Source organism: Babesia bovis (genome assembly GCF_000165395.2).
Source record: "Babesia bovis T2Bo chromosome 4 map unlocalized Chr4_1, whole genome shotgun sequence".
In the NCBI taxonomy this organism is placed as follows: domain Eukaryota; phylum Apicomplexa; class Aconoidasida; order Piroplasmida; family Babesiidae; genus Babesia; species Babesia bovis.
The window spans coordinates 1,634,625-1,662,173 of NW_026261571.1; the positions used below are offsets into that span (position 1 = coordinate 1,634,625).

The 27,549-nt window shown below is 43.7% G+C and overlaps 12 protein-coding genes across 12 annotated transcripts; 8 read left to right on the forward strand and 4 right to left on the reverse strand.

Annotated features, from left to right (window-relative positions):
* The first annotated feature begins 180 nt into the window (after window positions 1–180).
* Window positions 181–1,741, forward strand: BBOV_IV011380 (splicing factor KH domain family protein). The gene is made up of 2 exons (XM_001611008.2): window positions 181–1,287; window positions 1,322–1,741. The coding sequence occupies exons 1-2, from the start codon at window positions 211–213 to the stop codon at window positions 1,709–1,711; spliced, it is 1,467 nt and encodes a 488-aa protein (XP_001611058.1). The 5' UTR covers window positions 181–210; the 3' UTR covers window positions 1,712–1,741.
* A 532-nt stretch (window positions 1,742–2,273) lies between these two features.
* Window positions 2,274–3,645, forward strand: BBOV_IV011390 (uncharacterized protein). The gene is made up of 3 exons (XM_001611009.2): window positions 2,274–3,288; window positions 3,324–3,475; window positions 3,510–3,645. Exons 1-3 carry the CDS (start codon window positions 2,374–2,376, stop codon window positions 3,613–3,615), a joined length of 1,173 nt encoding a protein of 390 aa, XP_001611059.2. The 5' UTR covers window positions 2,274–2,373; the 3' UTR covers window positions 3,616–3,645.
* Window positions 3,646–3,930: 285 nt separating this feature from the next.
* BBOV_IV011400 (Major Facilitator Superfamily protein) lies at window positions 3,931–5,399 on the forward strand. The gene is made up of 2 exons (XM_001611010.2): window positions 3,931–4,286; window positions 4,321–5,399. The coding sequence occupies exons 1-2, from the start codon at window positions 3,966–3,968 to the stop codon at window positions 5,371–5,373; spliced, it is 1,374 nt and encodes a 457-aa protein (XP_001611060.1). The 5' UTR covers window positions 3,931–3,965; the 3' UTR covers window positions 5,374–5,399.
* BBOV_IV011410 (Mitochondrial degradasome RNA helicase subunit C terminal family protein) lies at window positions 5,384–7,541 on the reverse strand. Its single transcript, XM_001611011.2, has 3 exons — window positions 6,613–7,541; window positions 5,664–6,578; window positions 5,384–5,631 (listed from the first exon to the last, which is right to left on the reverse strand). The coding sequence occupies exons 1-3, from the start codon at window positions 7,519–7,521 to the stop codon at window positions 5,419–5,421; spliced, it is 2,037 nt and encodes a 678-aa protein (XP_001611061.1). The 5' UTR covers window positions 7,522–7,541; the 3' UTR covers window positions 5,384–5,418.
* A 449-nt stretch (window positions 7,542–7,990) lies between these two features.
* Window positions 7,991–9,357, forward strand: BBOV_IV011420 (uncharacterized protein). Its single transcript, XM_001611012.2, has one exon. The coding sequence runs from the start codon at window positions 8,036–8,038 to the stop codon at window positions 9,308–9,310; it is 1,275 nt and encodes a 424-aa protein (XP_001611062.1). The 5' UTR covers window positions 7,991–8,035; the 3' UTR covers window positions 9,311–9,357.
* A 70-nt stretch (window positions 9,358–9,427) lies between these two features.
* On the reverse strand, window positions 9,428–14,447 carry BBOV_IV011430 (uncharacterized protein). The gene is made up of 2 exons (XM_001611013.2): window positions 14,149–14,447; window positions 9,428–14,112 (listed from the first exon to the last, which is right to left on the reverse strand). The coding sequence occupies exon 2, from the start codon at window positions 14,096–14,098 to the stop codon at window positions 9,488–9,490; it is 4,611 nt and encodes a 1,536-aa protein (XP_001611063.1). The 5' UTR covers window positions 14,099–14,112; window positions 14,149–14,447; the 3' UTR covers window positions 9,428–9,487.
* A 485-nt stretch (window positions 14,448–14,932) lies between these two features.
* On the forward strand, window positions 14,933–17,388 carry BBOV_IV011440 (Helicase conserved C-terminal domain family protein). The gene is made up of 2 exons (XM_001611014.2): window positions 14,933–16,068; window positions 16,103–17,388. Exons 1-2 carry the CDS (start codon window positions 15,003–15,005, stop codon window positions 17,326–17,328), a joined length of 2,292 nt encoding a protein of 763 aa, XP_001611064.2. The 5' UTR covers window positions 14,933–15,002; the 3' UTR covers window positions 17,329–17,388.
* Window positions 17,389–17,712: 324 nt separating this feature from the next.
* Window positions 17,713–19,602, forward strand: BBOV_IV011450 (uncharacterized protein; the record flags this gene model as incomplete). The annotated part of the gene is made up of 2 exons (XM_001611015.2): window positions 17,713–17,860; window positions 17,895–19,602. Exon 2 carries the CDS (start codon window positions 17,941–17,943, stop codon window positions 19,600–19,602), a length of 1,662 nt encoding a protein of 553 aa, XP_001611065.1. The 5' UTR covers window positions 17,713–17,860; window positions 17,895–17,940.
* A 2-nt stretch (window positions 19,603–19,604) lies between these two features.
* On the reverse strand, window positions 19,605–22,111 carry BBOV_IV011460 (ATPase AAA type domain containing protein). Its single transcript, XM_051767007.1, has 8 exons — window positions 21,976–22,111; window positions 21,805–21,937; window positions 21,349–21,770; window positions 20,996–21,241; window positions 20,843–20,961; window positions 20,654–20,806; window positions 20,292–20,619; window positions 19,605–20,257 (listed from the first exon to the last, which is right to left on the reverse strand). The coding sequence occupies exons 1-8, from the start codon at window positions 22,082–22,084 to the stop codon at window positions 19,608–19,610; spliced, it is 2,160 nt and encodes a 719-aa protein (XP_051623363.1). The 5' UTR covers window positions 22,085–22,111; the 3' UTR covers window positions 19,605–19,607.
* Window positions 22,112–22,188: 77 nt separating this feature from the next.
* On the reverse strand, window positions 22,189–24,080 carry BBOV_IV011470 (DDHD domain family protein). The gene is made up of 5 exons (XM_001611017.2): window positions 24,021–24,080; window positions 23,674–23,941; window positions 22,951–23,639; window positions 22,347–22,918; window positions 22,189–22,312 (listed from the first exon to the last, which is right to left on the reverse strand). The coding sequence occupies exons 1-5, from the start codon at window positions 24,067–24,069 to the stop codon at window positions 22,193–22,195; spliced, it is 1,698 nt and encodes a 565-aa protein (XP_001611067.1). The 5' UTR covers window positions 24,070–24,080; the 3' UTR covers window positions 22,189–22,192.
* An 84-nt stretch (window positions 24,081–24,164) lies between these two features.
* On the forward strand, window positions 24,165–25,156 carry BBOV_IV011480 (putative superoxide dismutase (Fe)). The gene is made up of 5 exons (XM_001611018.2): window positions 24,165–24,240; window positions 24,309–24,468; window positions 24,503–24,544; window positions 24,582–24,950; window positions 24,984–25,156. The coding sequence occupies exons 2-5, from the start codon at window positions 24,309–24,311 to the stop codon at window positions 25,049–25,051; spliced, it is 639 nt and encodes a 212-aa protein (XP_001611068.2). The 5' UTR covers window positions 24,165–24,240; the 3' UTR covers window positions 25,052–25,156.
* A 62-nt stretch (window positions 25,157–25,218) lies between these two features.
* Window positions 25,219–27,244, forward strand: BBOV_IV011490 (RAP domain family protein). The gene is made up of 9 exons (XM_001611020.2): window positions 25,219–25,814; window positions 25,848–25,921; window positions 25,956–26,392; window positions 26,426–26,503; window positions 26,537–26,645; window positions 26,679–26,749; window positions 26,784–26,928; window positions 26,964–27,040; window positions 27,075–27,244. Exons 1-9 carry the CDS (start codon window positions 25,279–25,281, stop codon window positions 27,216–27,218), a joined length of 1,671 nt encoding a protein of 556 aa, XP_001611070.2. The 5' UTR covers window positions 25,219–25,278; the 3' UTR covers window positions 27,219–27,244.
* Window positions 27,245–27,549: the final 305 nt, after the last annotated feature.

The window sequence follows — 27,549 nt, forward strand, 5'->3', positions numbered from 1 at the left end:
ACTATTAGATTCCATATAACATTGCTGTGCTAAATTAGAATATGTTTAATTACATTATAGTGCTGCACAATTAGATATAGCCTATAAACATTCCAATTTTCCGTGGAAGGCTGGGATAACACACTGACGTGGTGTACAATCAGTTCTATTCCATATTTATTACATATTCCAAGGACATAATATCAAATAGAAATATTTTATCGTCACAATATGGATTACATGTCAATGGGCATTCCGGTTCCTCCCGAGCCTATAGCTCAGCCTAAGAGGCGTATGACCCGTTGGGGAAAGATAGACGATGGCAAGAACATGATTATTCACAATACTACGAATTCGTTTCTCCATGAGTTGAAGATGTTATCGGACAAAGCCGCTAACGCATCTGGAGATGATGCCAAAGGCTTTTGGGGACCCGAGGATGACAGGCCATATCTTCCACCTCCTTATGTAGACCTTCCACCTGGGTTGACACCGTCACAAATGGATCAGTTCCTAAGGGAACAGCGCCATGACGACCTGGTGAAAAAAATCGCATCTGGAGAGTTGGAGTTTGGTGATGCTGACATTAGGCCACCTTCTCCACCACCGGTATACGATCGTAACGGCAGTCGTGTGAATACTCGTGACGTACGTGCTAAGAATGCGATGAACGAGGAGTACAACAGGCTGGTGGAGTACTTGCTGAAACAATTGCCTGGATTCGTGGCTTCAGCGGACTACAAGCCACTAAAAAAAATAAGGAAGATTATTATACCGTTGGATAAATATCCTGAATACAATTTCATGGGTTTAGTTATTGGTCCTAGGGGATGTAACCACAAACGGCTAGAGGCTGAGAGCGGCGCTCAAATATCGCTTCGTGGCCGCGGTACTCTAAAGGAAGGCAAGCAGCGTGATCACCAGACAGATGAGGACGCTGCCATGCCAATGCACGTCCACATATCTGCTGATAAGGAGGAATGCGTGGAGAAGGCTGTACAGCTAATTCAGCCGTTATTGGACCCATTCCACCCTAAACACGAGGAGTTCAAACGGAAAGGACTGGAGCAATTGGCGTTGGTTAACGGTGTTGCTCTGGGTATATCAGACGCCAGTCGTTGCAGTGTCTGCGGTGCTGTGGGCCACCGTGCCTTTGAGTGTCCAGATGCCCCTGGACTACGCACTGTAAGACATGCTGACGTACGGTGTGCTATTTGTGGCTTCATGGGCCACTTGACTTCTGACTGTAAGTTAGCGGGTAGTACGGGCACTACCGCTGCTACCCAGGAAGCCGTTAAAATAGATCAGGTATGTTTGTTTATACTATATACAATGCCACTAGGAATACAACCGCATGATGACCGAGTTGACTGGGGAAGCGCCTGAAACACTAAATCCAGAGCAGGCTGAGCAGTTACAGCAGTACCAGATGGCATTTTACCAACAGCAGTACCAACAGTACCAGGAGCAGCTTTATCAGCAGCCGCAGTATTACCAACAGCAGTACTACCAGCAATACTATGCGCAGCAGCCACAGGTGGACGTTGTCCAGGGTGGAGTACAGGCGGGCCATTATGACTACAACCAGTATAACGGCTACAGCGTAGCTCCGGTACCTAATGACACCATCGCATATACCAGTGCTGCTCCGGCTGTTGAACCTGAATTATGTGCGCCACCGGAGCCAGCTCCGCCACTCCCCGAGGATGAAGGCGCACCACCTCCTATGTAGTATGACTTTATTGGACATAGCCGCGAGTAACTGGAGCCTAAGCAGTAGAATAACTAGTGCACATTAATTGCTGTGATATATAGAATATATCATTAAGATAATGTAGCATTCTAGGATAAAACTATGTAATTAGCGGATTAATGTCACGCTAATTCAGTGAACACAGAAAGCAGTACCGCTTAGATACAATATGTACCTACACATTAATGAGTAACCATACAGTGATACACATTCCAGATGAATCAGGTACATCTGTGTTAAATAGATAATATAAAAATAATACATTGTCTAATAGTGACTTGCAGGATGTAGTATACATTGTACTCCACAGGTCAATATTGTGGAGCCCCCGAGCTATAACGTTATAGGTGAAATATGTGCTATACAAGACTATTTTTATAAAAAATATTGTCTCTCGAATGAAGTACATCAGTGTTGGTTTGCTTATTGAAGACCACGCGTTTTCAAGATTCCAGCACTGATATTGTATTGGATTTTATATATTGGCATATATGTCGTAATATTTCAATTACATTAACGTAGTTATTATATACTATCATTTACAAGGTTGTTGGTCTAGATAAAGAATACTTCCCAAGTGATATTGATCTCGAGCGGTACTATTTTAAGTATACACCTTTTATCACAGGGCTATTAACAACATGTTGTTTAGTGGATCGTTACTACAACCCTTATATCGGCGTGTTCCAGGAAGATTGTACTCCGTGGGTGGGTCATGTTCAGGAACATCGACAACTGGATATGGCAACTATACCGGCATTGTTGGACACCGTCGAAGTACCTGGAATATTACCACACCATCGCATCATCCATATGGTCAGGATATTACAATAGATGTCTATACACTCCGATTTCCTAAGGGTCGGTTATATTTTTCATCATTTTCCGATAAGCTCCCGAGGAGTAGTGAATATGACCATGCGTATATAAAAGCACTTGAGGAACGAATATCAAAGCATGCAGCAGCGGCTGTTGCGGAATATCTAGACCAACAGCGAGCGTCGAACAAAAACAAAACACGTATTAGCACTGCTGGTATTGTGTTATTAGTGATCCTGGCATGTGGAATGACAGTTTTATACGTGGAGAGTGTACGTCAATCTGTATCAGCGGCTACAGGTAATGCCGCTGGGGGATTATTATACAGTAAAACATTCCTAGACCAATCACTGCGCTTTTTGGATAAATTGGCGCAAGACTTTCTGAATGACCCAGCCACTGAAAAGCTTCTATGCAAGAAGATTGAGGAGTTGCTTGTCAAATCGCAAGACGCCATAAATCAAATGGTAATGCGCGTTCTAAAGGATGAAGGTGTTGTTAACATGGCCTATGAGCTAAGTTGTGACGTGTCGGAGATGCTGTGCAAGGACCCGGAAATTATCCAACTAGTAGGGCAGCTGCTGCTGGATGCAATTTACACCGAAACTGCCGTTGACGGAGCTGCTAAATGGGTGGTTGCATTAACGGAGCGAGAGGATGTATCTGCTTCTCTAGAAAATTTAATATGTAATCGTGTTTTCGCAGATGCCAAGATACAGTTGGAAGCGCTCAATTTCGTATGTTCAATGTTTATATTTACTATAATATACAGTGCAAGGACGTGACGGCACGATTCCTTAGGGACCAAGAGACTAGAAGGGAGTCTCTCGCGTTTCTCAAGTCACTTCTCGAGCGACCATCACTTCAAGCACAGATATCACAGGCTCTACTTGGTGTGGTTAAACACAGCATATACCCACGATGGTAAGGTGAAATAGTGCTATACAACATGCCACAGGCTAATGACACAGGAAGGAACTACTATCACAGGACTCCCAAAGCAAATAGAAAGGAGTGACAAGCCACTGGAGCACACCTCACCTGAAGCGTTGCGTTTTTTCTAGGAAAACAATGATCACACCACCAAGCCATAATAGTATCGCTGGAGCTAGGTTCCAGGACTGCTGTTCAAGTGGTACACAGTTGGATAATCCATACACACCTGTGAGTCTAGCTAAAGGAGCCCTCAATACTAGACACGTGTTATTCTCAACACACCCACATTTAAAGTAATACGAACTGTCCTAGACATCATTTGACATAATATAAGTAGCTGGACTACCAAAAATTAGATCTATATATTATGGTGAGTATGACAGCATAAATGTCACGCTCGGTTATATGTGGTTTGAGGTGAAGTACTATATTAAATCTGATTATTATTATTATTATTTCTAACATTTTCCCGAACAAAATGGCATCTAAAAGTGATCAGCCGTCACAACTGGTGAAGTATGGGTTGACCGCCAAGATTCTGTACCATTTATTGGCCTTTATGGATGGTTATGACATCCAGTCTCTATCGGTATGTATGAGAGCCTTTGAGATTTCGCTAGGACTCTCACCATCTTCCCTTGCATGGATGGCATCGGTCGAAATAGTGTCTCTGGTAGCCTGTGGTACCATTTGGGGTTACCTAGCGGACTTTTACAAAATTCGCTATTTGCTTTGCATCGCAATGAATTTAGTCGGTCTATCAGCTATCGGTATTGGCTGCGCCAGCAACTACGCTCTGGTAAGTCATAGACAAGACGTTATAAACATTACAGATTATGTTCCTACGTGTTGTACACGGAGCAGCCATGGGTTGCACAGCTCCAGCTATCCAACAGATTGTAACTGGTGCCACTGACAAGGACTCTTACGGAACAGCTTTCGGAATCATCCACGCAGTGTCTTGCTTCGGTCGTCTGGTATCTGCTATACTGATAACATCCGTTGCAATCAAGGTTCCATTTGGCAAGATTTATGGATGGCGTATTTGTTACATTGCCGTTGGTATAGTGTGGATTCTGTTGGGTGCCCTTATGGCTATATACCTAGACAGTGCCGATGAGAGCAATATTACCATAGAGAAGGAACCAAACAACATTTGGGAAACGCTAAGAGCTATCTTCCGCACCTGGACTTCAATCATTTTGCTATTTGCCATTTTCATTTCAGACGCTCCCTTCGCTGCGTTTACCTATATGATTCTATATCTACAATATCTCGGGCTTAGTGACCTCGAAGCTGGTGTTGCCTGTGCACTAACTCTTTTGGGTGGATTATTAGGTGGTGGTTTCGGTGGATTTGCTGTTGATATGTGTCATAAAAAGAGTACGAGATATGGTAGACTGATTGCGGGTAACGCCATTATGCTACTGCGTCTATCAGTGACACTTGCATTCTTTTTGGGGCCCTTACCCCAAAACGGTTTAAGTTGGTATCACTACGTAGAGATCATACTCCTGGGATCGTCACTAATGACAGTCAGCGCTATTGATCGTCCTATTATGGGTGCTGTCGTGGAGAAGAAGTACCAGGCTTCCGCAACGGGTATCAATCGCTGCATTGCCGGTATACTCAGTAGTCTCACGTTCCTGCCACTCGCTGGTCTCTTAACTGAGATGGCCTTTGGCTACCAGAAATCACAGCTGCCCATAGATCAATTGGAAGAGAACGTGAGGTCAACAAACAGCGATGCTCTGCGAAAGGCGATGATGTTCATCATTGGCATAGGTACAGTTATCAACACCATGTGCTATATTGCCTTTTTCTTCACTTACCCCAAGGATTCGGCAGAGACCGAAGAAAGGGAAAATGAAGTAGTATCAATATGAAGTCGTTTATAATATTTATTTAGATATGCTGATTATCATTTGACATCAATGTGACCTGATCAGTTGCCTTGCGATAACAGCTTCTAAGGCATCGTCGTCAGTCTCTGGTATGCCGTCCATATTATCACCAGATGCCAGTGACTGCTCTAGCCGTTCATGCAGGGTCCGGGCAATCTTGCCTTTAACCGATGCTGCTGCCACGTGATCCACATAGACATCGGGAAACTTATATCCCAGCCAGACATAAGCATCCAGTATCTGTACATGTTAGACTCTGGAAACCCACATACCTGGTACAACATCTCTAGCTGGCGAATGTGTTCCTTTATATTCTGCACAGTAAAATTCTCGCAATTCTCCAGGAGTTCCATTGCATCCTCGTGGATGACATTGCGTAGCTTGACGTTATTAACCACCGAGTGGCTCAGGGCAAACGTACGAAGTATAAGTTGTAAAGCAGGTTGCGACCCGAGTGGTACAAAGAGGTATTCCACTATAGTCCTCGTGGGTAACTCAATCTGTGACAAGGCGTTAGCCACTTTTAATATCGACTTCATATCGAGTAGCTTGAACATCTGAGTTGATTGGGCCATCGATCGGTATATCTTGATACATTCAGACAGTGTACCCGGTGGATCGGTGACACCTCTTACGGCGTCTATGAAAGCTGATAGAGTATCCGTGGAAGGTGCTATATACGCACTCTCAAGCTGATCCTCCTTCCTGCGCATTAGGCGCTTTAAATGGACTATATCGTCCTCACGGGTGCAACCAACATATCCGTTGCCGCAATTAAGTGAATACCTGCCAGCACGACCTGCAATCTGCTGGACCTCAGCAGCTGTCAGCATGCGATATCGACTGCCGTCGTATTTCGTTAGTGAATGGAATATTACACGCTTTATCCTGACGTTAACACCCATACCAATAACATCTGAGGCTACCAGTATTTGTTTCTTCCGGCTGTTGAAGTCATTTATCTGCTGCTTACGAGTCTCGGGCGGTAGCGACCCGTAGATAACTACAGTCGATGCTGGCTTGGAACCGTCATTTTTGAAGCACTGGCGCTCTATGGCAGTGGCGATCCTTAAGGCAGTGTTCCTCGCAAAACAGACTATACAGTCACCAGGTAACAAATCAGATATCTTAACAGGTTCATCTAAAATGGACACTGTACCAAGCCTGGTATGCTCCTTGACCTCAAGCTGTGGGCAATGTTTCTACAGTAACATAACCTACCAAATCTCCCGCCATGTTACAGAAGGACTTTGCCAGTAAATAGCAAGATGTACTCCCGCAAATATGTAACTCGGGGGTGCGCAATCCCAGGAATGCACGTGTCCATGCAAAGCCCCTATTACTGTCGCCTATCATTTGCATCTCGTCAATCACTGCGCACCCGTAGTCACGATTTAACTGTGTCATCTCAACGGTACATGCCATATGTGTGTCTTTGGTAGTAATACTAACATCCTGCCCAGTAAGCAATGAGCACTGTATACCCTCATCCTGGAGACGCTGCTGCATCTCCCAAGCTAGCAAACGAAGTGGAGCGCAATAAACACCGGATTTCGCCCCTAACAACCTCAGGTGAGCTTCGTATGTCTTACCGCTGTTTGGTGGACCTAGATGCGCAATCACTTTACGGCGAAATGATCGGGGTTGATACCCTTCAAGAGGTCTTGTTAAATCAGCTAAATGTTTAGCTCCATGGAATGCTAAAGTGGCGCGTGGTAACTCATTTTGCATATATTGCGATAGATATGGAGTCAATGTTTCGCATGTGCTATCCAGGACATCAGTGGCACTTGAGTTTGTAACACGAAGGTTGTTGAGAGCTTCTAGTAAAGTAGTGCGTATAGTGACTCTTAGTTCGTCATTGTTATCTATATACTCAATAAATCGTTCACGAAGTTCGACGCTGTTGACCATAAAAGCGGGAATACCCTTGGTGTATAACGTAGATATCCACTTCTGTTCATTGCATAACCGCAGCAATGCATTGTTTACTGTATTGCGCTCATTCTCAGTGAAAGGGATTGTAGCTTGCGATTGTTTATATAAGCGATTTATACTAACACCAGACAAGTGACGTGTTAAAAGCCGGTGTGAAAAGGATTTAATGTTACCTAGATATACACATTGCATTTTAGTGTGCGATATAAATAGTTTATGTAGCTAACGGAAGTCAACAACCACTATGTAACTCTGGTAAAGAAGATGCACCAGAGGATGGACATAGTACTGTTCATGCCTACACATTAAACACAAATCGCTTATAAAAGTCACAAACAATGCTGTGATTACTGTTTCATTATGTTCAAGATTGAATTGTACTAGGACGCAACCATGGGCCTACACATCTGTGTTAATGTGTAGAACTATATGATGGATTAAAACGGTAAATTAAGATTATCACGATATAGTACTAACCATTCCGTGTTGTACATAGTAAAAATACTACCGCGCTATAATATGTGTAGTATTACATCTATTTATTGGTTATATTCACTGACGCACTCTGGTGCAAGACCAGCATCACGGGAGTATTCGGTGCGTTAGTATATTTATTTGTACTAAACAAATGCAGTTTTATTAACAAAATCCCACTGCTTTACGCAGGTAATTAAGCTTTAATGTAGTACTTAATAACCAACATATCATGGCGACATCAGCACCAACCGTATCGCCCAAGCATCCGCTATTGGCACCAAAGAAAGCTCCTGGATTATTATCAAAAGTTGCAATGCCACCAATAAAACCAAAAGCTCCATTAATATCGAAGGTGAACCCAGCAGTACCCAAGAAGGCTCTGATTTTACCTACTAAGGCAACACCAGTCACGACGCCAAAAGCATCAAGTGCCCCCGATGTCACCAGCAAGTTATTGATAAAAGCAAAGACAAATGCAGCTTCTATTGTGGAAACGGCTAAAGAGCCTGAAAAGCTTCCATCGCGTAATGATAGCATTGTATCTAACAAGTCAGCAGGATTAGAAGGCAAGTCGCATCTTGAGATACCAGAAGGGGAACACCAAGGACTGCTGAGTATGAGCATATCACACCACAGCTCGCCTCAGTTAAAACATAGGCAAGGGAACCTGAGCATTGATAGCGTCAACATGGCAGACGCTAGATTAAATCACGGACAAACAATGCGTGGCAACCAAGCTATCGGACCCAGAGATGAATCGGCAATGAGCATTGATACTAATGAGCACCAGATGACAAATTCTATATACAGTGCATACTCCAATGTAAAGACTGCTGAAGCCAAGGACATTGACTGTGTTGGCGCCGTGGGAGCTACACCTTGGTTGGAAATTGAGCGTCGTATTAATGAAATAAGAGCTTTGGCAGTGTCAAATGCACCCCAACAGTCACCACGTAGGCCAATGAAGAAGAAAGATAGTAACAGCATATATAGTAAGTACAACACCCACTATGAAAGAACCAATGACTGGAAGAAGGAGGTTACACAACCATTAACTTATAGCAAGGTGCAGAAACTGAAATCAAGTAGCACCGCGGAGCCTATGTCACATGAAAGAGATAGGTGGAACTTTGTAGATGGGTTCCTTAAGCCACGCCGGAAGCCATTTGCCAGCATGTCGGAACTATCGAGGCACTTCTCTAATATCAATAGAAGTGACCAGAGCGAGCTCATAAAGCTACTATTGGCTTGCAGGTCACTCGAAAAGGTTATTGAGGAGCAGCACGGTGTATTGGATATGCTGGACCACGACATTCGTGAGGCTAGAGAGTTGTTGAGGTTACCCGAGCACCTAAGAGGAATGTCGTCTAAAACATTAATGGGCAAGCCGCCACAACAGGAGTCGTTCTATCCCACCAGTGATATACCACTCTTCATAAAGGGGCGTGTTTCGTTGATACCTGGACCAAATGATATCCAGCTATCTGTTGTTAACAACGGGTAATATCACCCGTTGTTTGATGGAACTTAAATTAATAATGTAGTATTTATAGCCCGACCTGGCACTAAATAATGGCATAGATTTATTAGCTATTGCATAGCGATAGTAAATCATATACAGGTTATCACCTTGATACATAGTATCTAAAAAGCAACCACTATAAAACATAGTAAATTAAAATCATTCAGTCGGTTTCTCTTCCGTGGTGTTGCTTACGATGGGCGATTCCATAAGGACGATGCTAGGAGCGTCAAGGTTCAACACAAGCGTGTTGGTAGCCTCATCAAACTCAGCATCACGGATGAGATCCTGAACTGCAGCCGGCGATACCTCACCGTAACCGGTGTCCAGGGTAAAGTTATTCGAACCCTGCTTGTCAAAGTTGGGTTGTCCCGGCTTAGTAGCAGGGTATTTTGCGATTTCCTTGCCGTCACCGGCAATGACTTTCACGTTGACGTCGCTAGCATTCTGGTCCATTATCTTCTCGCCATGCTTTATCCTGACGTTCTTGCCGACGACGTCAGCAACCTTCATCTGCTTGCTCAGAATCCAGTATTTGCCATTGAATACAGGGACATCACTGTTACCAATGATGTTGTGAAGTGCAAAGTCAGCAATCCAACCTTGCTCATAACCACACCAGATGAATTTACCAATGTTGTAACCCATCTCACGCAATGTAGATGCCGTTGTAAGCAGATGAGCACGTACGACAAAGTCAGCAGCTTCCAGACCAAACGCTAATTCATCTAATTTCTTATCTTTGTCCATATAATAGATACGCTTAGTTACCTTGTTCTGCTTCTCTAACATGACAGCATTGACACCCAACGGTTTCAGGGCAACAACCTCAGCGATAAATTCCTTGTTGTGGTACACGACACGACCGTCACCAGGATTAACAGTGACACTCTCAGGCATAGGAATCTTCTCGGGAGGTGGGTAACCACCATAGAAGAATATACCGTCAAACTGGCGAGTGCCAACAAGAATGGCACCAGCTATGGATTCCAGTGGTGCAGAGGAACTTGAACTCTTGCGATTAGCTATTGGCAAGTCACTAGCATAGCTAGCACCCAATACCTTGATCTCTTGTATAATCTTACGACGGATGGTCATCTTGGATGCAGCATATTTAACCATGCGTTCACGGTATCTATCGCGAGTGGCCTCAGGAGCATCTTCCATAAACGGGCATACCAAGGTGGGACCCATCTCCCTATGATCAGGCTGCCTAATGGTAAGCGACCTGGAATACTTAAACAAATCATTAATAGAAGCTGATAGGGCATTCATATCCTTAGTTTGCAACATGGCCTTGTTTATCTGAGCAACAAGAGTTGCCTGCTCCTGGTAACAGTGGTAACGATGAGCCAACTCGGAGAACATAATCGCAGAATCATAAGAATCAGCCTTGGCCTTCTTACCTTTCTTAACGACCACGTTCTTACGCACAGGCATGGCAATACACCTACGAGCAAGATCTGAACCGACACGAATAATATCGAGTGGGTCCTCGAACGTAGCGTCCATCATCTGCATAACCTTAAGGACGTGGTACTTGGTAGTTGGAATTGCTACATTCTTACACTTGACAGTGCCCTTGACATTGCGTGGGACACAACCTAAATGAAGAACTGGTGCAGCTGCAGCACAATGCTGCACAACAATCTCAGTAGCAGTCATAGCAAGATCGTACTTGTTAGACATGTAGTTAAGGAAGAATATCCTACGCGAAGTGTCGATGGTGGGATCGGAAAGATCCAACTTAGCCGATGAGCCACGAGCCCACATACCGAGGAACATTGATATGGCCTGGATAATTGGCATGGGAATAGCAGGCTTGTTCAAGAACATGAGCTTGAAGTCCTGGACCAAGTTGCTTATAATCGCCCTGCCAATGACGTAACGGGATTTGTTGTAAACCACTTGAGGCTCGAGGTAGGATTGCAATTCGGTAATGTTGCTAGGACCAAGACGACTTTTGAGACCCAAGGTCAAAATGCCAGTGAGGAAGTTCTTCAGACGTTTGTATTTGCCACGACGGTAACCGTCAACAGCATCCTCAATAAAGAAGCATATCTGCAACACCAGGGAAGTAAATGGTAAAAACTGCTTGGGCATACCTTCAATGTGCTTACCAACACTGGTGTTGAGGTACCTGAATATGGCACCTAAAGTCTTTGAAGAAGTACGTTTCCTTGATGATTGGTACTCGAAAGAATGGATTGCCGAGTGGAATGATTGCAATTGTACCCAGGTGTTGAAAGCCTGGTAGTACAAGTTGTTGGCATCACTGGAACTGCGCAAGTTAACAAGGTCAACTGCAACCTCAATCATCTGCAACAAGCCGTCGTCAAGTGACGCAACTACCTTCCTGGGAGTCTTGAATGCATTGTACGGCGATATGTTGCGACCCTCAAGCTTGTTGTCAACTATCCTACCGGGAACACGGTATCCACTCATGAACCTGTTAAAACTGTTACCAGCATGGTCAATGACATTGCCCAGTCTATGGAAGTTTGGCCTCTTGGAAACGTTAGTAAGAAACTCGGGAGCTTGCATGTTGCCAATCGCACGTGGTATCTGTTTAACACGACCAGGAATCTTATTTACATAGCCCATTAGGTGAGGTAGTTCCAATAGTGATTCATTGGCATTGGGGTCGACGTACTCTGATTTCAGATGGATGTTCACCTTACGGTTAGAGGGGCGGTATTTCATGTCGTTAGTGGTCCTGAACATAATCTCAACCAGTAGTTTCTGGATGCTGGTGTCTATACGGAGCAAGTCGTCACGAAGGTATAACGATACCCAACGCAATATCTCACGCTGCTTGTTGTGAACAAATGACTTCAAGGGGTCGCCACTGCGGAAGTTGGTAACAATGCCCTTGGCACAGCTCATGTCACACATGCCCATGTAACCGTAGAACTTCCTCTTACCCAAGAAGGTAGTTGGCTCAGTGACACCGTCCATGATCTTGCTCAATACTGCAGCTAGGGAATATAGGTTCAGCTGGACATCAGTGGAAGTAGGTAGAATAGTACCATTCTCAGCCATTACCATGAACCTGCCAATCAGTTGTGGCATTGCCTGTGCCAGGATGTCAGCACGCAAGTACTCACTACGGCTATAGAAGTTCTCAAAGCGTTGGATGAGCCAGCTGCTACCAAGGGTGGGGGTTACATCGGTATAGAATGGAGCCACGTACAGACCACTAGCCTGGTCAAACATGTTAAGCATCTGCCTAGCTACCTGGTTACCCCTAATGATCTTCTGGCATTGGTAGTCATTAAAGTAGCCATCCAAGATGTTGTAAACACGTTCCTTTTCGGGAGTCATCTTTTGTGGTTTCTTTACCTTGTGGGCGTATAAATCGGGTTTGCCAGTGTCCTTACGGATGTTGTCCAGGAGAGTAGCCTTTTCCTTAGGTGAAGCGCGAACGTACCAGTTGCGATCATAAAATGATATGATGTTCTGCGCACTCTTTCTGACGTGGTTCAGCGCAATCGAGGCCTTCAGGGGTTCCACCAACCTACTGAATACCAGGGGGTGTTCAGACTTCAATTCAGCAAGACTGCCATTAGACAGTAGGGCAATCACATCTGCAGTCTCACGACTCACACGTAGACGCAAGTCGTGTTCAATCTGGACGGATTCCTTGTAACGCCTACGTACCTCAGCCTCCTTATCAATGATGGTTTGGAGCACACCAGCCATCATACGGGGAGTTTCGGATATGGGAGTCAGCAGCCTGGCACCCTTCTTGTAACTGTAGGAAGTACCAGTGGGAAGCGCCTTCTGCATAGCCTCAACAGCACGCTCCTTGTTAAGCCAGTCCTGGTCAACACTCATAGTCATCTTAGACATACCGTCCTTGCCACCCTCAATAACGTCATTCAGGTTCATAGCAGTGGCATCACCCTCCTTCTGCATGTCCTTCTCATCGTAGCCAGCGCTTGTAATCTCACCGGCATCGGGACTTGGTTCATCCGTCTTAACGACAGTAGCGGAAGTAGTGCCGCCAGAGACAGTAATGGCCTCATCAGAATTTGCATTGTCGGTAATGCTCTCACCCGATGGGCTTTCATCAACCGTGACTTTCACCGACGATGTAGGTAACTCCTCCATCTCAATCTTCTGCTCTTCCTTGGGTTGTGCGTTTTCGCCCGCTGGTACAGCATTAGCCTCCGGTTCGCCATTGTCAAATTTGGGTTGCACGTCAGGTACGGGTTTCGGAACATCGGGAGCAGCCACCGGCACAGCCGGTGTGATGATGTCTTCTGAAGCATTGGCACCATCAATGGTTGGGAAGTTGCTATCCGGCATTACAGCATCGGTTTTAGTAGGCTGTGGCTTTTCGGGGTTGCCCTGTACATGGGCCACTGGAGATGGTGGGCTGACGCTGGTCTTCTCCTTTATAGTGTCATGAATCTTGTGTAAAGGCTGGGCAGCAGTGGTCACAGCAGAAGCTACCTTGTTCTTTAGGTCCTGAACATTCGCATTGTGCATGATGTTGCTAATGGGTTTACCAATCTTCTCAGAAAGCATATCGGTCAACTGACCACCCTTCTGAGTAGCATCGCCAGCCATGCTTAATACACTATCAGCTACTTTTTTAGCCGCAGGAAGTATCGATCCTGTCAAAGGGATGCTGTCGCGAGTACCTAACTGCAGCAAGTTGACCACCGGTAAGGGAGTGTCCATCCCAAATGGATTTTGCAACAGGCTCACATCAGATGCCACGCAAAGCGAAATGGCAGAATATAGGATCCAAAACAGCGCCATTTTGTATCTATGTACTGCAAACAAGTTACAGAGTCTATTCCAGAGCCTACCTTAAAGATGTGCGCGAAATTAACAACATAATAGGCACATACAATGTGCCTTAGTCCGTAAGCTACAAGCTCAAACGGAATGCGTGATTAAGGTACCACTCTTAATGGCACATAAATAGTATTTCAACACTGAACACAGTTCAGTTATGTGATTAGACAGGAAGATGCTGTCTCCCGAAGCATCTGCTGCCTGTAGCAGCGAATGCAGGAATGACACACAGTCGGATACCCGTGTTGTAGAACAACGAGTATAGAACGACCTAATAACTTCTGAATACCGCTTTTGCGGCCGATTTATCATGTAAACGAAACTATTGGGACAATGTGTAGAGTTTTCAGTAGTATTATCGGATGCACTTATGTGCAGGTTGATCGGTAGACACGGAGAATAACTATATAAAGAGTCAGTTGGTCCTATATCATTAACAATCTCATGGTAATGTCATTTACAGCTCTTTCACTTCACACATCATATGGTTAGCATATGGAAATGTGTTGCCACTTTTACCTACACACTAGGTTTACATAATTTTGTCTACCTGTTTCGATATTGAGGACGTATATTACCCTAGGTATTCTATAGAATATAGAAACATCGGTCTCATGATGTGTTAAGCCGGGAAGTTGAATTAAACATCTATGTGACATACACACTTGAAGGCGTAATATGATATAGAATGAAGTGTATTCGTTCAATTCAAAGGATATTATGTTATAGAGTTGATAGAATAATCTATACGGAAGTAATTGCGATTATATCACATTTTACATAGTGATTGCTATAGTAGTGTCTTTCCGGTAGCAATAGTTTCTTGGCACCATGTCATAGATACTTGAATGAAATACATAATCAAATGTCTATGTTATGTAGAGGTACATTGCCATCTAGAATAGCTGTTTTACCGAGGTATTCTGTTACGAATTCCTGCATTCCATATCGCATATCGCAAAATGGTCACTGTTTCCAGCATTGCTTTCTACTGCGCTTAAGCACAGGATCATGGATAAGGAGGACTTTTTCAACACAAAATGAATCACATGGAAACTTTTTTACAGTTCGGGATTCCGTAGATTTCAGGTATCTAGGAATTGAGCCAGAATTGCTAAAACAATGGGAACTTTTTGATATCCAGTATATGAAGCCGTTTCAGTATATTATGGCCAGATGTATACTGGATACGCTCGGTTCAACTCAACAGGATGTATCTAAGCTGGATACCAAAAAATACATCTTCTACAATGAACCGAATTCAGGAAGAACTACTGGGTATCTATTACCACTGTTGCACCTGTTAAAACAAAAGAATAATAATATCGACACTGTTTTGATCATTACGAAAAGTGGACAGGAAAGCCGATCTTTATGTGCTACGATCACAGCATTGGATCCGAGTGCCAGGTGCTTGATAATTGATTCATATATTGAACCTGAAGATAGTAACCCTAAGTATACTGATTGTAGCATCAATACTATATCTGGGAATGCTGACCGAGAAACAGAAGCACTATCTGCTTCTATAAGCAGCTTTAATGCACTAAAGGAAATAACTAGTGACTCGGGGAGACACAACATCTTAATAGCTTCAATAGAGCGAATGGAAGCTGTACTACAGGATACGAGAGTTTCTAAACATCGATTAGCACGGATTGGATGCGTTGTATTCGACGACCTTTGCAGTTACCTTGATAAGGGGGCTGTGGTATCGAATGTATACCGTAGCATACGTGCTGCACAGGTATTCAGTAATCAGTGCAGTGGAATTCATAAGAAATCTCCTGTCAGCACTACCAAGACCCAAGTTAATGCAAATTTACATACCGACATCCATGTCATGTGCATTGTTGGCAGTGTTGGCGATGGCTTTTGCAAATTCGCAACAGAGTACCTAGGAGGATATTGGTTGTATGATCTGAAAAATGGTAAGTGTGATGTCGTGATCTATATGAGCCTTAGGAACTAAACAACGCATCGTTGGCGATGGACGTACTGACGCGGTCCGCCTGGAAGTTGATCTTGAATCAACACCAGAAATCGTTAACCTTTCTTCCGGAACTGGACGCACTCATCAAATACCCATAGAACATTCAATTTGTAAAGTACCAAGCACCAAGAACAAACGTGATAGACAGTATATACTGGAGTGCTTGGTGTACAATTACTTAAACCTGCCTACATTCCACGTACATCATATACTACCGCCTATGTTAAAAAAACCGAGAACGCCATACCAATGTATCGTTTTCGTAGCTAACAGAGCGCAACAACGGCAGTTGTCAATGTTACAGGCATTTAGAGATATATCTGTTAGGCTGGGTTCTGACGTCACAGCTGAAGAAAGAGCAAGAAACCTCAACGCCTTCAGGGAGGGAACTAAACCCGTCATGATAGCAAGTGATGCGTCTATCGCCGGATGTATATTCGATAACGTCAGATACGTTATCAATTATAACCCACCGAAATCAATAGAGATATACCGTAACAGAGCTGGCATTGCTGGAAAAAACACGGGGTCAGTATGTATCACCTTATATAATAAACTGGAGTACAACGAGTTCAGTAAAATCTTGAAAGCGCTAAAGAAACGCGTATCCATACATACGGCGCCATCACAGGACTACATGTACCGGTATAACGCTAAATGGCTAGAAAGATTCGCCAATGAACTTAGCGCAATGCAACCGGGGTTCATATTGCCGTTTGAAGAAAAGGCAAAGGAATTATTGCAAACCCATGATATCAACGACTTGTTCAGCAAAACTGCAGCTATTCTACTAGGCATAAGCACTGGAGAACCCATATCGCAAACGTCAATACTGTCAGAACGGCGTGGATTCACTGCTGTCACGGTTTTTGATGGCAGTGCTAATGCTAGGTTAACCATTGATGATATAAAATCATTGGTTGCTAGGCAACTACCTGATATAAACATGTCGAGTCTCTTTGGAAGGTATGCCAGAACGGAATCTGGGTACATTGTTGACATCAATTCACAGTATCTGGAGGTACTACTGAAGGCGGTATCCAACGAACCGAATATATGCTTTGAAATTGCACGGGAACTACCACAACTAATAATGGGAGAAGAAGCTAAGTTAAACCGTGCGAAGGGACATATGTCAAAGCTACCGTGGCGTTATTATAAAATACGAAGACTACAAATGCAAAAGCGTATGTTGTAACGCGTTCCATGGAGTCACCAACGGATCAACTGTGTCGTTGTGCTCACTATCCAGCACAAGCCTTCCAAAGCACTGGTAGTTATCACACTAACAAGAATAGATTCTATAATAGAACTAACAAAAATAAAGTGTAGTACCAATGTAATCATGTGTGGAGTCCTTCATATATATCAGGTTAACATCTAGGAGAAAATCCCTGAAAAGCACAATACTAACAGTGGAAATATAACTAATATATACATGTGTTAACTGTGTATGGTTGTTAGTATCTTATTTCCATATTAAGTATACTAACACTTTCTAAAGGAAAAGGCGGGATTTTCTACATAGCCGTGTGTAGGGACACATAATACACTAGATACCCTGTATTTAATATATAAACGTAAGGATGTCATATGGAGTAGGTACTTGCATCCTGCCTATGGTAAGGCGTGTTATTATGGGTACCGCAATTGTAGGCAGCTCGTTCATCGTCTACGATATCGGTGTTAAGCCTACAGTAAAGTCAGTAATGCTGAAGTTGGGTTTCCTGGTAGGTATATTTACCATACGATAACGCCGCGCAGGAGTCTAAGGTTAAGAAGGCTGCTTGAGGCATTGAATTGCTCGAATATGGACCATAGCCTCACCAGGTTACGCCATGTGGGCGCTGTAATATCGCGTAATAGACTTGTTTCCAGGCATACCAGCGGTTTGAATCACTATATTCTGTTCCATGGGATCATACACCGTGATCCAGCTTCAATACGTCCTATTGAACGTGGGTTCGCTAGTAGTCATGCTACCGATTGCTCCCTTAAGGTGGCACTGGACAACATTCAAAAGAACTACGAGAGTTACTTGGGTACACCATTACCGGTACAGAAAAAACAACTAAAACAGTCATGGAAATCACTGCTGCCATATCTAGACCAATGTGATGAAAGCGAGATGGTAAAAGTTTTGCGCGGGTTAATTACGGTATCAAAACGTATCAGATCGCCATTGGTACATCAGTCTGTAGTCTTAAAACTCATTAAGAACTTGTCTACTGACCGCGATGTTACACAAGTAGTAAACCCAGGGAGTGAAGTAGATCATTGCGTTAGTGATGAAGCCAAGGTTGCCCTTGTCCTAAGCAGCTTTAGGTTATGCGATGTTAAACATAGCACAAGGGATATTATAGATGACCTAGTATCACTGGCAAGCTCAACGCTATATAGATGGGACTTTGTCACTCTTGTAGATGTTTGCCGAGATCTGTCGTGGATATACCGATTCTACCATCACGAGCCATGCGCAACCTTGTTAAGAAAGGCCTTGAACCTAGCCTGTGACAGTGCAACGAAGCCTGGGAATGTTGTCAGCAGAAAACAACTGATTACACTCATGAAAGCTATGAGTGCTATTGGCAATGACTCGGTGACAATAACGAACAAGGTTAATCATTTGGTCGCTACACTTCTATCGAAGGATGATACAGACATACCAACGGACATAACACAAAGGCTAGAGCTACAATACCGACGCTCTAAGGGCAATGTGCATCTACTATATGTAGCCCTAGTAAGTGGGTTCCCCGTGAAAACCGGGTTGATACAGTCGTTACTCAACTCTGTGATGCAGTTTTGCTATGATTACTTCACCACAACGTGCAAGTTCTGGAAGTCTACTGTCTCTTATATGCCTCAGCATGATTACAATAACATCGATCCCAGGGTGCATAATTTACTCTATGCCAAGTGTCCTAATAAGGTCATACGGCTACCAGGATCACTGGAAAAGGAAAAGCCGCAACAAACTAAGCTTGAAGAGCGATACCAAGTTGTCATTGCTGCATTAAATCGGTTGGAGCATAATAATAAACATGCATTTTGCAGAGGTATCAAGCTGTGCAGTGCCCATTTGCGTATGATGAATGGCGAATTGGATGATCGAACGCGTGCATTCCTTGCAGCGGTTAATGCATATAAACCCGAGGGACTTATACTACAGCAATATCCAGAGCTGTTCGCTGCACTAAGGCAACTTGGATATAAACCGGTGCCAATACTGATAGATGGGCTGTTCCAGGTAAACTGTATTGACCACGAAGGTAGAATGTACTGCCAAATGTACAACCATAAGCAGGCTAGATATACGAAACGTGGTATTACGTATAACGCCCAGGTGGCACTGGAGCTAAGTTACCTAGAAGCTGCTGGTTGGCGAGGTGCTGTAATACTGTATACTGAATGGCAACGCCTAGACGACCAATCACGCCTCAAACTACTTAAAGAACGATTAAACATTTAAGTAACCTAGTTCTTCATAGTTTTGCGTTGTTGGAATGACTCGTAGAAATTTATCTGTTTTTGCGTAACTGATGGAGATACCTTCAGTAAAGCTGACGCGAGATCCTCAGCTGATATGCAGGCGCCAGGAGGTGCGTCAACTGACCTGACATATGTGTCCAGGCCATGTTCCTTTATATACTGTATCCTTAGTTTCTCAACCGCTGATATACCGGCCTCACGAACCAAACATGCCAGATCTGCACCACTGTAACCCTCAGTTTGTACTGCGATCTTCTGGAAGTCGACGTCGTCACCAATGGGTATACCCTTGGTGACCTTCTGTAATATGTCAACGCGGCCTTCCATATCCGGTAAGGGTACATACATTTGGCGCTCAAGGCGCCCTGGTCTCAACATGGCTGGGTCTATAATGTCCGGCCTGTTAGTAGCAGCAAGCACGTAGACGTCGGCACGGTTATGGATGCCATCCATCTCCGTTAGAAGCTGGTTTACAACACGCTCTGTTGTATGGTTAGCCTCGTTGTTACGCACGGGACATAGGGAATCGATTTCGTCAAAAAAGACTACACAAGGCGCACTCACAGCAGCTCGTTGGAATACTAGACGTACAGCACGTTCACTCTCACCGACATACTTATTCAGCAACTCGGGACCTGTATATCTAGTATCGCATAGCGTTAAACGTACCTTTAACCGATATGAAATTAGCCTTGCTGCCATTGGCAACTGCCTTGGCCAATAATGTTTTACCACAACCCGGAGGACCGTATAGTAATATACCAGCGGGCACTGTTAAACCAAAGGTACTGTACAAGCGCTTGAATAATATAGGAAATACTATGTGCTCCTCCATCTCCTTGCGTAAGTTAGATAGTGCCCCAACGTTATCCCAAGTGACATTGGGAATTGTCGCGAATCCCTCACGTTTAGCACTAGGTTGAACCCTAGATACACCAGATATAAAATCACTCTGCGATATACACGCCTCAGCATGTACAAATGATTGGTTTGTTATCTGTAAATGACTAAAAGTATACTCAAAAACATACCATATCACCATGATTGGCGAATAAACGACTTATGGCGCAGGCAGCTGCCTCTCGGGTTACAGCCTGCAAATCAGCTCCAACAAAACCTGGAGTCATCTCCGCAATTTGTTCAAAATCTACATCAGTACCAAGTCGCATCCCGCGAGATACAGCCTAGGGAACATGATGTCCTTACGGAGATACACCAACCTTTAATATACTAAACCTAGCGTCAGTGTTTGGAATGCCCATGGATATCTCTCTGTCAAATCGACCGTTGCGTCGAATCATGGAGTCCAAACATTCAGGGCGATTCGTAGCACCAATGACTATAAACAGTTAACTACGGTTGACCGCACCTACCTATAACAAAGTGGTCTGCCAAAGAGTCCATGCAGATGCCCAATTGAGCAACAATACGCTTCTCAAATCCACGCGAACTGTTTTCACGATGCGGAGTGACAGCGTCAATTTCATCAAGGAATATTATACTCGGAGCGCAGCGCTTGGCCTCGTCGAAAAGACCTCGAAGTCGACTTTCTGATTCACCAGACATACCAGTGACCAGCTCAGTGGCCGCCACCCTGAAAAATGCACAATTCGCCTCGCCTAGAGTATATGTGAAGTTGGAATTTAAAAAAGTATCACACAAAGCAGACACATTGCGTAGCTGAGGAATACAACTGATCACGGATACACAGTGACCATACACCTACCAGCAATAGCCTCAGCCAACCTGGATTTACCAGAACCTGGAGGGCCATGAAGAAGTATCCCCTTGGTAGGTTGAACACATAAGTATTTATATATATCAGGGAATTTCAATGGGCGTACAACCAAGTCGATTATATCACCACGAATTGCTTCTATCCCACCAACGTCGTCAAGTCGATATGGAATATCACGTTCTGGAATAAATAAGGTAGCTGTCTCCTCAGGATCGCTGTCCTCCTTCTTTGAACGCTTCCTTATTTTGCGATGTGCGTCTCCCTTATCACGCTCTGATGCATTTGGACAACGCCGTAAATCCGACATTGTAACATTCAAGCTTTGTAGACCCGGCCCCTGGCTATCGATAGAAGGTAGGTAATCACCGTTCAACACAGCTACATCCGCGTTGCTAGTTACAGCGTCATCACTACGTAGTATTTAACAATGAAAGTTAAACTTACTAATGCGATACTTCAGAAAGCACGCCTACAATCGACCTGCGAAGAACACCGCACTTCTGCCTTCTGTAATCGGAATACACATCTTGTAACTGACTAATCAATGTATCAATCTCGACAGTGTTATCACGGTCGCCTAGGAATTACATAAGGAATCATACGCAATTTACATACCATCCAACGCGAATGTTACATCAGTTTGAGAAAAGCATAACGGAGGCCATTGGAGCTGCTGAGCTTCGATCAACGACTTCAAACGAAGTGAAAAAATTTTTTTGGACATTGTTCATACAATTTATACAGAGCATCTAGATGGAATTGGTCCACATTCCATCACACATCTATATTAGGTCACTGATAATAACACTACAGTGGAAAAAATCTATATAAATTAATCTATAGGGTCAGATATGGGATCGTTAACGTCAAAAACCTCCTCCTCTGAACTTTTCATCAGAGAGGACCACGTGTTAGTAAGCTTGCTAGTAGCCTCTGCCCGAGCTTTTTGATCCTGTGACATATATCTCTGCACTCCAGTAACTTACCTCCGTCGTAACTTTGTCCGCATAGGCACTCGCTGCCTCCGATAACGCAAGAAACTTTGCCTTGAGCTCATCGTTAGCAGCGCAATCCGCAAGCCATTTGGATTTAATGCGGATAGACTTTAAATATGCCATAATAGACACACGCGCATGGCGTTTCTTCAGCTTCTTGAGTATAAAAAACATAAGATCCTTGGAAGACCAGTAACTCGTGTGTGACTGCAGAATGCCCAAAGGGCTCAACAGGTGTTCAGTGATGTCTTCCTGAAGCTGGTAATCATATCGTCGTGGGAGATGACCTGAAGACTGACGGTTCATGTCATGCAATGCACTTGATGATTGCTGAGATAAGCGCTCTTCCTCGAACATTGCTTGGACAGCATCGCTGGCCTCAGCATCCTCAATCCAGGTCTCACCATCGGGTATTATCGATGTTGATTCAAATGCGTCACCAGGGTGATCAGATGGTATTGCAATGGATCCAGGTGATATGACACCATTGGCAATAGCCGCATCAGGTTTTGTGGATGTCTTCTCCCTGAGCTTCTCCTTGAATGTACCCAAAGCATCCAGTCCTGTTGCATATATAGTCCCAAAAAAAACCTACGCTTATCGTGGACAGCTACATTGTTCACAAGAACGCTGTTACTCTTATTGGTTCCCCACCAACTGAATATGCTCCGGCCAATGGACGTTGCAACGTCGCTGATGTTATCAACAATCATTGATTTGGCCTGCTGGACACTACGCTCCCAACCATACCAATTCTTGAAGCCATTGTTCTGCCAAAATGGCAATATTTCAGGCTCGGGAAGGTTAGGTACATCCCTGTATATCAGCCGTTCCCATCGGTATGCAACTGGGTCATAGGGGTGAAATACATTGAAAACTTCTACACCAGCAGGTAATGGCATGCCCGACGTCATGTACTGAGGTGATTGAAAAATAGTAAAACATGATAAAGGACTCCCAACAGCAAACATGTAGTCAATCTTGCTCCTCAACCTAGGACGCTCCTCAAAAGAAAGGTTTGACACCCTTCCAGGGTTACCATGCAAAATCTCGTGTAATATAAGTGAACCCATAGAATAACCAATAATGGCAATTTTTGAATTCACAAACCTGCCAGACGGATGATGGCGTAAACGTGAAATCTCGCCCTCCAACTCATTGACAACACTCTCAAGTATAAAGTCACAGTATCGCGAATTAAGATAGAATCCAATGTCCAATATGTGACTCGTCAATACACGACGAGTGTCCTTGGCAGTAGATATGTAAGTATGGTCAAAAAGCCTATATACAATATATATGCACTAACAAGACCTACATGTTCTGTGCATCTATAATGTAGCGCTTCCAATTAATGAACTGGAGATGCGTCCTTAGAGTATCCTGATAAAACCAATAACGTTTGACGCTCTCCATGGAATAGCGCATCATGCGATAGTCAGAAGACAAAGCACTGTTATTCGTGCCGATGCCATGAAGCACGAATATAATGTAGTCAACATCAGAGCCATGGTCTGGTTTAGTACAAATGTTCAGCTTGTGCAGCAAACATGAGTATTGCTGTTCCTGCTCCTTGGCAACATTGTCTGCTCAGGGAGTCAATAACATAGATGGATACACACATCATGTATCTTGGATCAGTAAAATGCAAATATAAAAACGTACCACTAGAAGCGTGAATCCCCGCTATTTGCAGAGATTCCTTAGTCGACATGTAGAATTCAAGCAAGTGGATGCATGAGCCCGGTGTAAGCGACACGTTGGGTGTCTTGCCGCAGGGAAACTATAACCATACAAATTATAGTTAGAATAAATTTGTCTAATTACTAGTAAACAGCACTAACGATTATTCGTCAACAGCACCTTGAGCCCATCTCAACGAGTGGTAGGTAATCCAGTATCCCCGCTTCCAACAGCGAGCTTGGAGTCTATAATTCAACTGATATTATACAGATGTTTTTTGCTCTATTGTTTTACTTCACTGTATCTACAATGGCCTTCAAACTACCAGCGCTCCCTTACGGCATGAGGGAACTCATCCCTCACATCAGCGAGGAAACCTTGAGCTTCCACTACGGCAAACACCATGCAGGCTACGTCAACAAGCTAAACAGTACGTATTATTACCCATGAATAAACTTTTTTAGGTCTCATCAAGGGCACACCTATGGAATCATGCACTATCGAAGGTTGTTATAGGATTCCATATTATCCATGATGCCACAGAGCTGATACTCGGACAAACCGGTGCCGTATTCAACAACGCAGCACAAATATGGAACCACACCTTCTACTGGAACTCCATGGGACCTAACTGTGGAGGCGAGCCCACCGGTCCAATCCGCAAGAAGATCGAGGAAAAGTTCGGCTCATTCAGCGCATTCAAGACCGATTTCTCTAACCTTCTCGCAGGACATTTTGGATCCGGTTGGGGATGGCTGGTACTAAAGGATGATGGCACAGCTGATATTGTCCAAACCCATGATGCAGGATCACCATTAAAGGAGAATCTAGGACGCCCACTACTATGCTGTGATGTCTGGGAGCATGCTTACTACATTGACTACAAGAATGACCGTTTGAGCTACATTAACAGTAGGTTGTATCAATCCTATATATATTCCACAGGCTGGTGGAATCTTGTCAACTGGGACTTTGCCAATAAGAACCTCGAAGCTCCCTTCAAGTGGTCTTAAAAACTAAATTTTTATAATTCCTTATTTACTGCCGAAAACTAGAGCTTTTGGAAAATGTGTCCTTGCGGTCTTCTATACCCCGCCTTCTTCAAGGTCACTAGAACTGAAATCAATATATCACACATCATCATTACATGTCCTGGTGTATCCATATATCAATGTATATTGCTTCATTCAGTGCCAAAGAGCATTTTTTACATGAAGTTAATCGGTTATATATCGTACCAATGCTACGTACTCGAAATGCATCTGTAACAGCGCTACATACACCAGTATCGCAATGTGTAAGCAGACGTGGGTCCCAGGGTTACATGTATTCCACTTCATCTAATGCACAATGGCCTTTTGAAGATAGCTCTGATATTCCGGAAGAAACTACAAGGGATACAACAACACATATAAAGCGTAGGAGGCACTCAAAGTTGAGTAATAAGGCATTGAAGCTTATAAGGTCCATTGAAAGATTGTATCGCCCAAAGACTGCTGTAACCCAGTTCAGCAATATAGATAATGATGGCATATCTACTGATTCACTATTGCTACCACGGGATAAACGTGACGTATCTCTAGATACTATTCCGTCTAGCGATACAAGTGAATACGGGCCGACTAAGGCATTAGTGCGTAGTATATATAGGTCCGCAACGGGGAATGTGTTCAACGACGCACTTTGGAAGCGTTACGTCCACAAGATATCAGCAATCCACTCAACACTTAAACCAGCGGATCTGTGTATTGTGCTTTACTCCTTTGCTAAAGTCAAGTAGGTTCTGTAGAGTATGTGCCATAGATTCAGATACCTAGATAACGAGTTGCTCAAGCTGCTGACGCCCTTAATCGTCCGGAATATATCCAATCTCTCATGTGGAGGTAATGACTAAGTGTGATTGTCAGAAATCCATAGGCGCAGCTTTGATACTTAACGCCCTTAAACGATTGGAGGTGCCGAATCATGATATCATCGAATTGGCTACCAATGAATTATGCCTTAAGATGGACCATGCCAATCTACAGGATATCGCACTTACAGCAAACGCATTGGCATACTTCCAGGTGCAGCACCATAGATTTTGGAATATGCTCACCAGATCGGTGTCATTGCGACACCACCAAATGACACCATTGCAAGCATCACTTATCTTGGCTAGCCTGGCAAAGATGGATATGAGAAACCCCCTGATGCTAAGGTTGCTGAAGGATAAATTAAGAGCCGCAGTTGAACGCGGCGATCTATCGCAGGAACTACTTACATTATGCTTCCATTCTCTGGCGAAACTCGACTTCTCCGCAAACAATTTCTACAACGCCTGCACGGAGCAGTTTACGCAAATGCTAGATATGGTAAATACATATTCACATTTTCATAATGTCCAGCAACCTGAAGCTGTAGATACCCAATCCTTGGTACTGTACCTCTACACTGCAGTCTGTATCCTGGATGTACCACAAACGGTATGTTGTTGATGTTGTTCTGACACTCTCTAGGCCATTGTGAAGTGTCTGGAAGTCTTGGCACAACGAAAGGATGTCTTGAGCAATTATAAAGCTGGGAAGATGAAGTTTGTAATTGACTTCTTGGAGAATAAATATCCTGGTAGGTCAGATATCTAAGGTTTATAATATGTAGCTATACTGGAAGTACTAAATAAGGAAACTTTGGACCTACTGGATAAGATCAAGGAATATAAATTGTACAAGGTAATGTAGGCAAAAGTCCCTGAGATCCCTACAGGCCAAGAAGACGTTATCCAGGTGGTCACTGGAAGTCTCACGCTGCCTCAAAAAGCATAATATACGGCATCGCACTAATGTCCAATTGGGCCATCTATACGCTGATATACTAATACCAGACCTCAGTGTTATAGTTAAATGTGCTGGTATGTTTTTGCTGACTCGAGTCATTTATGGGCAGGGCCGTTTAGCTACTACGTCAAGTCACAAAAACTAACGACATTCGCACAAATCGAACATAAAGCATTGACAATGAAGGTATGATTTTAGTTACACTTTTAACTTTATAAAGGGATACAAAGTATGCATACTGCCATATTATGAATGGAACGCCCTAAAGACAGACGATCAAAAATTGGAATATCTCAAGAAGTTCGGTGAAACATGGGCATCTGTGCACTTTGGGAATGGAACTGAGCAATTGGATATGGCATAGATAAGTCCAGATGGTAGAACATAGCAATATGACGACAATTGACAACATAAACTACGTCAATGATACTGCTAGCTTACTAAGTGGTACATTAGTAATATAGCCCATACCACGATGTGATATGACTATATATACAACCCAGCTGCTATGGCATCGTGATAACAGTGTGTAGACAAAAGAGAGAATAGGTTAACACATTATAAGAACATGTAGTTAACATTCATTTTACACCTCAAAAATGACTACTAGGCCACCAAAAGGTCACTTTTTATCAAACTAGTCTATTCACAGCTTTGGGACCTCTCCTGCAAGAAGCGGGTCTTTGAATGGATAA